Below are 13,728 nucleotides of genomic sequence, written 5' to 3'. Positions count from 1 at the left end.
CAACCATCTTGGTAACTTGGCTTGTGTGTGTGATATTTCAAAAACAGTTTAAGATTTACCTTTCATGTTACACAGATCTATTCCTAAAACCACCCAAAGAGTGGGGGAACTCGATTAACAGCTCCTTGTTTTTAGGTCATCTCTGCCGGGATGACCGAATAAAGCCGGACAAAATGTCCGTCCGTCCGTCAACAATTTTTCTTTCCGATCTTGATGAAACTTAGTATGTGGGTAGAGGTCGATGAGTGTTGCACAGCGATATAACTTTTGTCCAGGGTCAAGGTCACGAGGTCACTTAAGTTATAAAAAAATCACCATTTTCAAAACCTATCTAGTCTGCCATTCTACAAGATACTCGGCAACTGTTTATTGATTATGATAGTAAAAAATATTATCTTGTATCTAACCGGACAGATTTTTGAATTTCCTTCCCATTTGATCGTCACATGATCTGGAAGATGGTCAAAAACGCCTCCCGGTACAAAAAACTTTTTATTTCTGATCTTGATGAAATTTGGTATGTGGGTAGAGGTCGATGAGTGATACCCAACGACATATTTTTTCCCGGATTCGAAGTCAGGGTCAGGGTCAAGGTCACGAAAGTTGTGAAAGTCGCCATTTTCAAAACCTGTCATTTTAGGAAATATCTGGCAACGGTTCATCGATTGTGATAGTAAAAAACATTATAGAGATGACAGTCACCCCCACACGGGGGTAATTTTTATTTTATTTTATTTATTTATTTATTTATTTCTGTTCTGTACTAAAATTGTGTTCGATTGTGTTGGTTTATTTTATTTTGTACACTAATCCCAGTTTGCTTGAGACATTGGTTTTCTAAATTTCGAGGTTACCCCAGATGAGGCCTTAGTTATTTTATAACCTGGTTTACGGACGGATCCGCCGACTGTATATTTGCCGAAATGAAATATAAATATAAAATACATTTTCCGCCGAAGGTGCAAAAGTTTCAAAACCCGAAATGTAAACGTCAGCATTTATTTTCAAAATATAATTTCGTGCGTGCGCACCAAAATGCCGAGTCACCTTTAACCAAACTACGCAGTCGTCTTCGGTCATGGCGTCTGAGCAGTGGCCAGCGTGGTTCAGATTGACTGTGGTTTCTGGGGCGAAAGTGATTGTTAAGAAGTATGTCAGCGGTATAAATTTGAGTCACTGTATTGGTGATTTAATCATGCAACATCTTGACGACGAATATTCTGGCTGAACGATTGCATCAATTCAGTGCAGCAGCAGGGATAAGTCGCAGGCTACTCTCGATCGTGCTGATTTTGTTTCCGTCGAAAGTTGTACACCACTGTTCGTATTGAAAGATTTCAGTGCCAAGTACGTCAAAGTTTCCCTGCGAGATGCTGATATCTAGCCTTCAACGGACCAGAAATCAGCCTTTGATGCGCTCATGGGGATGGGGAGATGGTACGATCAGATGCCCACTGAAAAGTAAGAGCTGGTTATGGCTCTGATTGACCGTTTTGAGCGTGTTGACTCCGAGGAGACACCTTTTTAAAATCATGTGCACGCACACATCTACGACTTGGACAGCAATTTTCTCAGCATTGTTTCCATTTGTTTGATGATCCAACAGGTTTCTCTAAGAAAAACATGCCAGACTATATTGTAAAGACAAGTTTTAATCCTTCTTTATTGTTTTTCACATCACATGATACAGTGAACAATGCCATCCTGCATTTGAATGGTCTTCCATCTTCAATGTTTTCTTAGATCCTCCTGGTCCGGGATTTATATTGTTACGGCTGTGGAAATTTGCAGACCACCAAAAAGGACCTTAGATCAGTTATGACAATAAGTATATGTGGTCAGATTTCCCCACCGTTGTTTAGAGGGAATTTCCGTGTTCACAGGGCTGCGATCCTTTGAGATAGCAGTTTTTCTTTTGCTGTCGTTATTTTGGACCAATCATCCCCCAACAACCAAATCGCCACCACCAACAACGCCCCCAAACAACTACACCAAACCACCACCACCTTCGGCCCCTTCACCTCCACAACCCCACCCCACAAACATCGCCTCACCCCCACTCTCAAACGACGCCCGCCAACAACCAAATCGCCACCACCAACACCCTTCCCAAACCACCACAGCAAACTCCCACCACCTTCGCCTTTCTACCGAACGTCGTGCCATGGGTTGTTAATGGGTTCCTTTCGAACAAGAAATCGGATCAGGAATGATTCACGCCCACTTTTCTTCCACCCAATGGCTGAGCATCAGGTGGTGTAGCCCCGCCTCCAAACCCGCTGTGATCCACAAATTTACATATGCACTCCTCCCGCGGCCTATATAAGCGCGAGCACAACGCAGCTCGAGGCAGTCAAGTCGGGTCTGGAGAGTGGCAGTCTGGAGGGGTCAAAGAACAGGACGGAGCTCGAAGAGGCAGACGGCGGCAGTGTCGGTGGGGCAGTCGGGAGACTGAGCTCGAAGCAGACGGGGAAAGGCAGACGGGAGTCGGGAGACTGAGAGGAAGGAGCTCGGAGCGTCAGCAATTCCCCTCTCCCTTACCGAGCTCCGCGCTAAGAAAGCGCCGGTAACCCCGTCCGTTCCCCTCCCCAACCGTGGTGCCGACGGTGAAACACGTGCCTGCGCGGAGAACGCCGGAGAGAGCTCACCGGCCACGCCAGGGGCACGAAGCCAGGCGCAGCTACGCTGACATCGCGGCTTGCCCGCCATAGTGCCACGAGGGCGCGGGTAAGACCCTTCGGTCTCGTGGACCTGGCCACTCATCCAGGTTCCACGTACATTTGGTCCACGGACCTGTCTGCCACCCTTGTGTTGGAGGGTGGCTTTTTCTTTGCTTTTTGTGTAAATGCATGTGGTGGTGCCATCTTGTAAGTAAAACTGTTTAAGTAATTGCGTGTGAAATATAGACACTTTATTCGGTTGTGTTATGACTCTCCACTCGGCCGAGTAAGATGACAGAGTCAGTTGAGGATCCTCGAATTACACGTTTTATTTCCGAAGACCACACGCATGCGGAATGTGACTCAGTGACCCTTCAGTCAGGCTCCCCTGAATCACATTAAGAATATGCTTCAAAACAATCACATATATAATCACACAAAGCAAAACTGGGTGTGGACTAAAAGTGTAAAGGAAAACTGGGTGTGGACTAAAAGTGTATGCTAAGGGATAAGGAAACAAAGAAGTAAAAGAAATAAATGTGGCAGTGGGCTTCTTTCCCCCCTCCCTCGGGCCCTAGGGGAAGTTGAATCGGTCAATTCTCAGATATGCAACCACAGTTTCCAAGCCACCTACACAACTCTCAGATATGCAAGCCTTGCAAACTAATAACTTTCCTACACTCCTTCACTAGCACCTGCTGATAACAAAGGCAAAGCTTTGGTGATCACTGAGAATAGGAATGTGTGGGCAGCATACACTGAAGGAACACTTCCACAGTTCTTTCCAAGGTCGCACTAAGGGCACACCACCACAGGGCAACAGGAAGGGTGATAAGGGCTTAGTTTCCAAGAAACAGGAACAGCTGGGCTCTGTCCAAAAACAGTGGGGTGCATGGAACATTGGTAGCCTGAAACATTTTTTAAAGCAAGGTTTGAATAATGCACAGTTACAAGCAAGGTTAGAATCCTGACAGCTGATTAACACACAGCTAATGGTCCAAAATATGACCACCCAACATATCATCATAACAGTTTCCCTCCTTGGTCATATTTTGACCATTCCCAGCCACACCTGAGACTCACCGACCGAGTGGACCCCTATTTGGTTCCTGTAGCAGCTACCCCTAGGCCCCCGCGCCTGCCAAACGGGATTTACGAATGCCGTGGATAGCCATCAACATTCCCCAAATGAGAAGTCCCCAACTGCCGGTGGTTCAGGTTAGCTTCTGTTACCATTGTCTTCCCCCTTTTGTCCTACCCACTGCCACATGCCTCCCGTTTAAGCTGCAGTGTATGAATTCAATGCTAAGTCCACACCATATTAACATGTAATACTGTTCTATGTTAGCAGCAGTGGTAATACTATTGTTTAAACAATTATACATAAGCAAGTAGCAAAAGTAGTACTCAAGGCACGGGTGTAAGCTGTCCAGCGCAGGAGTCACATCTTGCACTGGAAGGCAAAACAACACGCACTCTCTCCTGGGTTAGTTATCTGCTTCAACAAGGAGGAATGGTTGTAAACCTTGGCCTAGGTCCACGTGTATGACGTCCCCTGAAGGCCCTGGTCGTCCCCCTCCCCCATTACTGGCCAAGTCGTCCTCAACAGAGAGTTCGCTGTTAATTATTATAATGGCCTGGGTGAGGGGTGACGCTGCGCAGCACTTCTTCAAACAAATGGTAATGAGAAGTTTGATTAGAAACACCCCAAAATTACCACACACAATGATTAAAAGTACTGACCCTATTAGTCGCAACAACCAACCTCCCCAGCCCTGGAAGATCGACTTCCACCATGCATAACCTTCCCTCACGTTCCACTCGATTGCTTGTGAGAACTTCCACCACCTTTTTAATTCGGGCCACCGCACGATTAGTTATGTCCTTCGGGTCCGGAATCCAGACGCAACATTCTCCTTCAATCATCCCGCATACCCCTCCTTGCTCTGCTAGAAGCATGTCTAAAGCTACTCTGTTCTGCATTACCATAGCGCGCATTGATACCAACATCTCTGTTAATTCTGTATAGTAAGCCATGGTTACATTACCTAAATATTCCAAAACTTGTGAAAGCTCATCTAACCTAATGCTATTAATAGTAGTACCGGCATGTGGCATGAAACAGCGCAGAGCCCTCTCCCACCAGGTGCCTTTGATCACCCCTAAGCGCTCTGATACACCGGCCCATCCCTCTGGATCCCCTGTCTCTGATGCGCTGCGTCGATGCCGTGGTGGTGCAGGGGTAGGGTAAAAAGTGGTCTTAATCCTGCTATCCGGAAATACTGAAGCTAAATAACAACTCCCTTCCCACCCTTTTGGTAGGTAGGGGTAAGCCTTGTCCCCGCAAACCAAGTGAATGCCTTTTGGCGGGATCATCCCGTTGTCATGGTGTAAGGCTGCTTTTATTGTGAATGTTACTTGCTCCTCTACCTGGGTGTCCGGGTTAACAGCGATGACTTCCTGGTCAGTTGATTTCGGGAGGGGAAGTTGAATCTCACATTCTGACTTTCCCATTCTGTTTGCTCCCTGTCCTGTAAAACAGACTGCTCCCCTGGTGTTTTCTACCCATAGGGGAGATGGTACCACCATATTCAAAATCAGCCGCCTCGAGAAATTCTTGTACATTGCTCCGACAAGCAGGCACATTCACAGCAGGGTGTTAATTGCACTTTCAAGTTTGACAAAGCGCGCTGGGCCCATGCGTGATTACGTCATCACGCACTCACATGAGCAATACGTCTTATCAGCGCGTTGGTTTTTACCATCAAACTCACGGAACAAATATTTGACGACATCTCAAATACGTTCGTTTTAAATCGGAATTTTACAGAATCCTATGAAGGGCGTCCCCATCTTGTAAAATGTGCTGATCCATTTCGTAAACCCTCACGATAAGCTGTCCTTCGACGGGACGATTTCGTGCTTTCGGCGCGCCTGTTAAATCCTATGGCACGTCATGTGACTCGCAAAACCCCATAAAATAAGTTTTTTCCCAGATTTACGAAAGTCAAGCATAAAACATGCTTAATGACCCCAACAATGAAACCAGAATTGAAACTGACGTTAAAAACGAACCCGTAACGTCGATCAGCCTTACGAAACATGCAAAGTGGAAACAGAACTGAATTTCAATTTGAAATCAAAATGATGCTCCGTGGAGACCATCCATTTATCACGTACAGTGTTCAAAGCCAAAACAGCATACAGAGTTTATCGGACCATGAGAAAATCCGAACGTTGGGCCATTTGACATCTCATTTGACAATCTGTCTGCTGAGGTGGGTTTAAGTATTCAATTCCCCAACGAGTTCACACACTCCCACGCACATTCACACACCCACCCACACACACGCAGACGCAGACACACACACACACTCTCTCAATGACATTTTCCCATCACTGAATTAACAACACGTGCACAGAATCGGTCATCATGGTCCTTCCTCCAGATTTGGTGTGTGCGCAATTCACCTCGTCCAAAGTCTTCACATTGACGATGACGACCCATCATTATCTCCATACAAACATACAAGTTGTTCCACACATACAAGTTCCAGGTTGGAACACTCAACTTACGTCTAACACAAAACTCAACCTTCCCCACCACATTGTATTCACAAATACATCCAAACAGGTAACTTCTACAAACAGCCCTTCTCCTGGCTCATTAACCTTGTGTTCTTTTCCCGTTGGTTCAAGATTCCCTCTGAATCTAATCGCACGTCCTGTCTCACTTTGTGACTCAGTTAGCCACGCTGCAAACGCTCTCAGTGTTTTCCACTTTCACCGATAACTTTAAGTGTTGTTCCTTTGGGTAACTCTATGTTCTTTGCAGAGTTATTCCCCATCTTTGTTCTTATCTTACCAACCGCCTAATAGCTGTAAATCGTTTCTCCTTTTACGTCGGGACCGAAATCCCTTTCAATCAGCCGCCTAATAGCTGTAAAATCGTTTCTCCTTTTACACCGGGACCGAGATCCCTTTCGACCCGCCGCCTAATAGCCTCAAACCCAATGAAGGCCTCTAACCTTCCCTCTCTTGGTACAGGATTCCAACCTGTTTCCTCCTTATTTCACACGGATACCTTTATCCTCGACCCTTACCGGTTCTAACATACGGCCTGCCAGCCCTCTTTGTGCCCTTCAAACAAACCGCATTCGAATCACCTCATATGTTTTACCGTTACAGTTCTTGATCCGAGCAGATCCTGGAGCTGCGTCCAGCGGGGCACTGCCCACCAAGTGTACAGTTTTCACCTAACTAGGGCTCCCTGTCTTAGGTGCCCTATACGTGCAATTTCCACGTACCTTTAGCTGAACCCTTGTGATCGCTGTACACCAAGTGGAGTCCCGCCGTCCACACCGCCAGCATCAGTCGCATCCCATCCTCGTCGCCAATTGTTATGACTCTCCACTCGGCCGAGTAAGATGACAGAGTCAGTTGAGGATCCTCGAATTACACGTTTTATTTCCGAAGACCACACGCATGCGGAATGTGACTCAGTGACCCTTCAGTCAGGCTCCCCTGAATCACATTAAGAATATGCTTCAAAACAATCACATATATAATCACACAAAGCAAAACTGGGTGTGGACTAAAAGTGTAAAGGAAAACTGGGTGTGGACTAAAAGTGTATGCTAAGGGATAAGGAAACAAAGAAGTAAAAGAAATAAATGTGGCAGTGGGCTTCTTTCCCCCCTCCCTCGGGCCCTAGGGGAAGTTGAATCGGTCAATTCTCAGATATGCAACCACAGTTTCCAAGCCACCTACACAACTCTCAGATATGCAAGCCTTGCAAACTAATAACTTTCCTACACTCCTTCACTAGCACCTGCTGATAACAAAGGCAAAGCTTTGGTGATCACTGAGAATAGGAATGTGTGGGCAGCATACACTGAAGGAACACTTCCACAGTTCTTTCCAAGGTCGCACTAAGGGCACACCACCACAGGGCAACAGGAAGGGTGATAAGGGCTTAGTTTCCAAGAAACAGGAACAGCTGGGCTCTGTCCAAAAACAGTGGGGTGCATGGAACATTGGTAGCCTGAAACATTTTTTAAAGCAAGGTTTGAATAATGCACAGTTACAAGCAAGGTTAGAATCCTGACAGCTGATTAACACACAGCTAATGGTCCAAAATATGACCACCCAACATATCATCATAACAGGTTGTACCTTTGCTTGATTTCACTGTTATACGTGTATGATTTTCTGTATGGCTGTAAATACGTGCCTTGTCTGAGTGTGCAATAAATGTGCTTGTTGAACTGTTCCCCGTTTCGTTGCGTCCTTTCCCTTGTTTGAAAGTTCCATCTTGCATCACAGAAGGAATTGGTAGAAGAGTGTAAGCACCCAGTAAATAGAACCACATCCGTCGGGGTCGGCGATAACACTGCTCGATTATCACTGAAGCACGGAACGGATCGCTTAAGCGGTTCGTGTCCTCAGCCGGCCAGCGGTGAGGTACGGTCGCCCGGTTAACTACTCGCGCAGGTACTTAGCTTAGTCGAGTTTGGCGAACAACCCTATCCTGCGCGGGTGGCTAATTGGCACGATTGTGATGGGGTCGAAAGATCCACCCGTGACAAGCTCCTGGCGGTAGTTCCAAGGAGGGTCACGACTGAATTGTCCATTCCGGTGGGTGACGCGGTCGCGATTTGAGTTACGTGGCCAATCACACGCTGGACAGACCGAAATTCGTAACAATATTTATCCCCCCCCCACCCTACCCTTGTCTTTTCCATGGAACATCCGGAAAAAAAGTCTCTATAATTCCAGGTGTGTGTGTGTGTGTGTGTGTGTGTGTGTGTGTGTGTGTGTGTGTGTGTGTGTGTGTGTGTGTGTGTGTGTGTGTGTGTGTGTGTGTGTGTGTGTGTGTGTGTGTGTGTGTGTGTGTGTCTGACCGCTGTTTCTCGACAACCACTGGTCCAATCTAATTGAAACTTGCCAGGTATATTGCTGGGGACCTGAGGATGTGCCTTTTCAAGGTTTGATATTAATTGGACAAGTGCTTCCCAAGTGATGGCCATTTATTTACCAACCAATGACAGGACACGTTGCTGCGTTGGCGTGGCCGATGGGGAAGAGAACCTCAGCCACGTTCCCCATTACGGGTTACAACGTACGGACTTCCGGAGAGTGATGACTTCGTGTATTCTAATAATTTCTCGATTTCTTATGCGCATTTATAGATAAACACAATGCCCCAAGTTATGATCGTTTTCATATTAGACGGTGTATAAATTTTGGTAACATCAGAGAGCTTGTATGCTACAAACCAGGAAGTAAATATGTGTATATATATATATATATATATATATATATATATATATATATATATATATATATATATATATATATATATATATATATATATATATTTCCTCTTCTCTTCTCTTTGTGTTTTTCCTTGCGATGACATTGCGAAAAGGCAAAATACTTTTGCGCTAATTGAATAATTGGCCATTAAAAGTAAATTGCGAATAATCGTAACTGCGATATGCGAACTTCTGGGCCACGCACATACAGGCACGCGAGAGCGAAGGAACGGCCTGTGTGTGTGGTTGTTGTTTCTTGCTCGCGGTTTGACTTTTATTTTTATTTTTTTTATTTTTTTTTACGGGCATGTACTAGTTAAAATATATAATTTCTAAAAATTGAAACTATATTTATATTTCGACCTACCGACCCTACATTTTTGCTGAAGAACTGTGTAAACCAAGTTATAAAATAACTAAGGCCTAAGGGCAGTTTTTAAAGATGTTTGCCTTGGTCTCATCTGTTATTGTCTTGTATTTTACGACTGCTGGAATCATCATGTATATTCATTACGATCCTAATCTGCTCTTCCAATCTTGTCCTCTTCATGTGGAAATTGGATTACTTGTCTCCAACTCTAAGAATACCTAAATACAGTATTTCCTTGCACTTCAATGTTTTTCTTCCACATCCTATTTCTCTCCCTCCCATATTTCCCATCAGCCATGCCACGTTGTCTACACGGAATACCGTCCCACACCCCTCCAGCACTATATCTTCCCTGCGGGTGGTGATGGATTGCATTTGGTTGTAGATGAGAACGTGAGACTCCTTTCCTATTTTCTTGTTCGTTTTTTGACACCACCCCTCCCCCCATGCTGTTGAAATTGGTCTTTGAGCTTATTGTATAGGAAAGATGGACGAAGGAAATGTTCAAATTAATCGAGAATCGGTGAGATGAACCTTTGACTTGCGCATCTGCAAATTTGCGATGAATCTATTTGACCATGTCTCACAGGGAGAATTTCGAGAGGACAACTTTGATGCTGCGATGCAGGTCCTGCGAGAAGTCGGTGATGCTGCTAAAGGAGACCAAAAAGGCCGGAAAGGAGGGACTAAGGGTGAGACATGGATTGGTCTATGTTTACGCAGCATCTTTTGTTTTATGGTTAGCTTTATAACATTTAAGTTTTTGTAATCAGAAGACCACATGCTGTTTACTTTTCATCTTGTCCCTTTCTCGTGCCAAAACCATGTTGCTATGTGGTAAGGGTGGTATAACGGTGAAAAGAGCCATGTTTGTCCCTTGTCTGCTTGTCTTGCAATTTATGTGAAAGTACACCGAATGTCTGTTTTTTTTTTAACTGATCCATGGCTGCAGGGGGGGGGGGTGGTATCGAAACAACATGCAGGACAAACAAACAAACAAAAAAACAATCATGTTCCCAATTTATCTATAATTATGCAATCAATCATGTTCTCTTGTTTTTATTATTTATTTATTTATTTATTTATTTATTCTTTATTTATATTTAATTCATTTACAAATCATTCATTATTGCTGACTATATCGCTGTTTGCTTTTCACAAAAAATCTTCGAAAGCTAATACCATGTGATGACCACTGTTGTCATTTATGTTTGGCTTAAACTCAGCAACTCAAATAAAAACATGACTTGTGATCAGTCCGTAAGTCAATTATTGTTGTGGAGACACTGGGACAACTGAGTTTTTATTTTTATTTTTTTGTATTCAGTCCTATGGAAAAACAGGAAGGTAACATGATGGAGGGAAGAAAGGTAAATCGCATGCAATGGCACAACAGGTAGACTATAAGCAAGGAAATGAATATTGAAAGAAAAGTGGAAGAATTATTTAAACATCCAATATCCAGGCTGACTGTGCACCTCAACTCCCCCCCCCCCTCTTTTATCCTGGATGTGAAACCACCTTCTTGAAGCTGTGCTATCCCACTCTTCCCTTGAGGGCTTTCAGTGGATAATGCACCACCACCTCATGTCATCTTCCATCCTTGACCGCAATCTTTATTACCCCCGTTATCCCCTGATAATCCAACCAACTTATTTGCAGGTTACCGTTTCCTCTGCTCCTCATATTTTAGCTCACCTGGAACGTCGTTCTGGGGAGCTTATGGGTTGGCACGTCGTCCGTCCATCCACAAATACTTGCAACTTCTCTGAAACTACACATATGATTTTTATCAAACTTTACCACAACATTCATCACCAAACTATGTACCAAAGTTTGTTTACGGCAATAAAAACCGTTTGTTTACGGCCCTGTTTGGGATTACGGGGGTTGCCCCCCAAAATAGGTGTTTGCTTGCTTCTCCGAAACTGCACACACGATTCCGATGAAAATTGACCACAACCTTCATCACCCGTGATGTACCAAAGTTTGTTCGCTGCATTAAAAAAAATCGGGGCCATAACATTGGTTCATTGGTACATTTTGCTGATTCCGTCCCGTGTTGACTTCCTCCTCGGTGCCATTATTCTACCAGGTGAGCACTCAGGAATATGGCCCCTGTTTTTATTTTTGTAACTTGTTTATTCCTTTGCTTATTGCATCCAAGAGTTATCCTGCTACTCAATTTGTCAGGTCCCACCCTTTCGTCACCTTGTTCTTCCATAAATCTCTATCTTATCAAGAGAAAAAGAACCTCTAAGTTCGAGAATTTGATAAGGGAGGGTTTATATGGGTAGAAAAGATAAGGAGTATAGCTGGAGGATACCATGAGGTGGTGGTGTGCTTCTACCTTGAATCCTTGGAGGGAAGATATGAATTGAGAACACCTCAATAATGTGATTGCACAAGCCAAACAAAGGAGTGGAGGAGTTTTTATAGACAACGAGCAGAGCCGACCTGTCACTTCACTGACGGACCAATTCGTCATCCTGTTTGCCTAATTTGCTCCTGCAAAGAGCGTTTTATCCCCTCCCGTCATCCCCTCCCCGTTCTCACTTCCCGTTCCCCCCCTCCCCTTGTTCCCATGTTTGTCCTGATGTCCCTTCGCGCTATAATTCTCACGCACGATAACAGGCTTTGACATCCCCTTCGTTTGGGGGGGTGGGAGTGGGAGAAGGGAAGAGGACAAATTTACCAGTGTGAAGAGAGTGCTTTAACCTTAGTGTTACCCAGGTAAGAAAGAAAATTGTAATACCCTCTGCCACTACCAGGTGGTGCTACACAGTGCACATTTACATAGAGCATTTATGCTCCCCCCACACCTTCGCTTGAGGCTGCAGACACACAACCTATGTTGGTCCCACATAAAGTTGTATTTGTACTCTAAGTTTGGAGTTTGTAACTTGAAAGATGTGGCCCCTGCATAAGGAGAGACACACACAGACAGACAGACAGATGTTTATACTGCATATGTACAGTAGATAGAAAGATGCTGATATTGCCTCCAAGGCTCCAGAAACCACCAGTTTCTGTGAGCCTTGGTGCGTATAAGCCCTCTGCCATCGGTGAATAATATGTTGCTTACTACTGTCTTCGAATCACTTCCTACCTAAAAAAAAAAAAAAAAATGAAACCCCTGATAATCGATTGGAGCTGATTTGGTCATGGTCCCAATGATAACTCGCTTTCTCTTTGTGAATCATTGATGTCCACCATGTAATGCTTGTAGATAGGATACCCAGTATAACATTAACCCAATGGATGGGGCACTTTATGATGCAATGCCCTACTTGAGAAGCACACATCCAACACACAATCCAACCAATAGTGAAACCTTGCCTGAACACCTCAAAGGTTAGTGTGCAAGCAACCTCGGCATGATCATTTGAGAATCCATTGCATCAGACAAGTCATTGAAGAGGATCAGTAACAAGACCGAGCCAAAATCTCAACCTTAGGGGAACTCGAGCTTCTACTGGGAGTGGAGATTATGGAACTCCACTGAGAGCTATGTGTAAACCATGAGTTGAAGAATTAATTCAGATTCAGACCTGGTCACTCTACATTGGACATGCTGCTTCTACTCTCCCAACAATGGTGGAGGCCCTCAATATCAGACATGAGATTAGGGCCATATCTGTGGACATATCTTGAGCTTTTGATACAATCTGGCATCCTGCCTTGCTCTCAAAATGGTCTACCTGTGGAATCCACGGCCAACTCCACTCTTGGATTACTGACTTCCTTCACTCTCGTAGCCAACGTGTGGCTCTCAACGAAACCATTTCACCTCTTTTCCCCATCAAGGCTGGAGTACACGAAGGCAGTGTTGTAGGCCCCATATTATTCCTAATCTTCATCAATGATCTCACTTGCACTCTCTCTGGAAAATGCTCTTTATCTATTTGCTGATGACTCCACTCTGCCATGACATCTCTCATCCTTCTGACAGCCAGGTAACAGCCTATTGCCTCTCATTAGACTGACAAAATCTCAAACTGGTCAAGCATAGTTTTGCTGATGTATCCATGTTGTCCACCCTTTGCGTTCTCCCTTACCCCCTCATCGTTACCTGCATCCCTTTGTTTCTCTGTCTCCGACTACTTTCTCCTTCAACCCTGCTGCTGTTGTTTCCCCTTTCTCTTACTTTTCTCCTGCTTTTCTCTTTGTTATGTTGTGTCCTGACTTGTTCTGTGTAATCACTCTTCCACAAGCTGAGACAATGTTAAAAAAAATACAATAAATATATACAGGGTGTCCCAAAAAAATATACTTTTCATCTGCAAAGAGGATGGTCATAACATTTTTTTTTTTTAAAGATATATGGCTGAATAGAAAGCTGAAAGGTTGAAGTTTATTGTACCAATGTCAAAATTGCTTG

At 44.4% G+C, this 13,728-nt stretch overlaps 1 protein-coding gene across 2 annotated transcripts in view; it reads left to right on the top strand.

The window, feature by feature from the left end:
- MTREX (Mtr4 exosome RNA helicase) overlaps positions 1 to 13,728 on the top strand; it is a 208,527-nt gene that overhangs the window by 21,448 nt on the left and 173,351 nt on the right. For both annotated transcript variants that reach the window (XM_085860894.1, XM_085860891.1), the window contains exons 9-10: positions 9,642 to 9,740; positions 9,937 to 10,039. In XM_085860894.1, the coding sequence (XP_085717020.1) occupies positions 9,642 to 9,740; positions 9,937 to 10,039 (202 nt within the window). The remainder of the gene's footprint in view (positions 1 to 9,641; positions 9,741 to 9,936; positions 10,040 to 13,728) is intronic.

This window comes from Eptatretus burgeri, chromosome 2, assembly GCF_056783735.1.
Source record: "Eptatretus burgeri isolate ZD-2024b chromosome 2, Ebu_testis_v1, whole genome shotgun sequence".
Classification (NCBI taxonomy): Eukaryota; Metazoa; Chordata; class Myxini; order Myxiniformes; family Myxinidae; genus Eptatretus; species Eptatretus burgeri.
The sequence above is the reverse complement of the archived record's forward strand: the minus strand, read 5'-3'. Positions and strand labels throughout refer to the sequence as shown.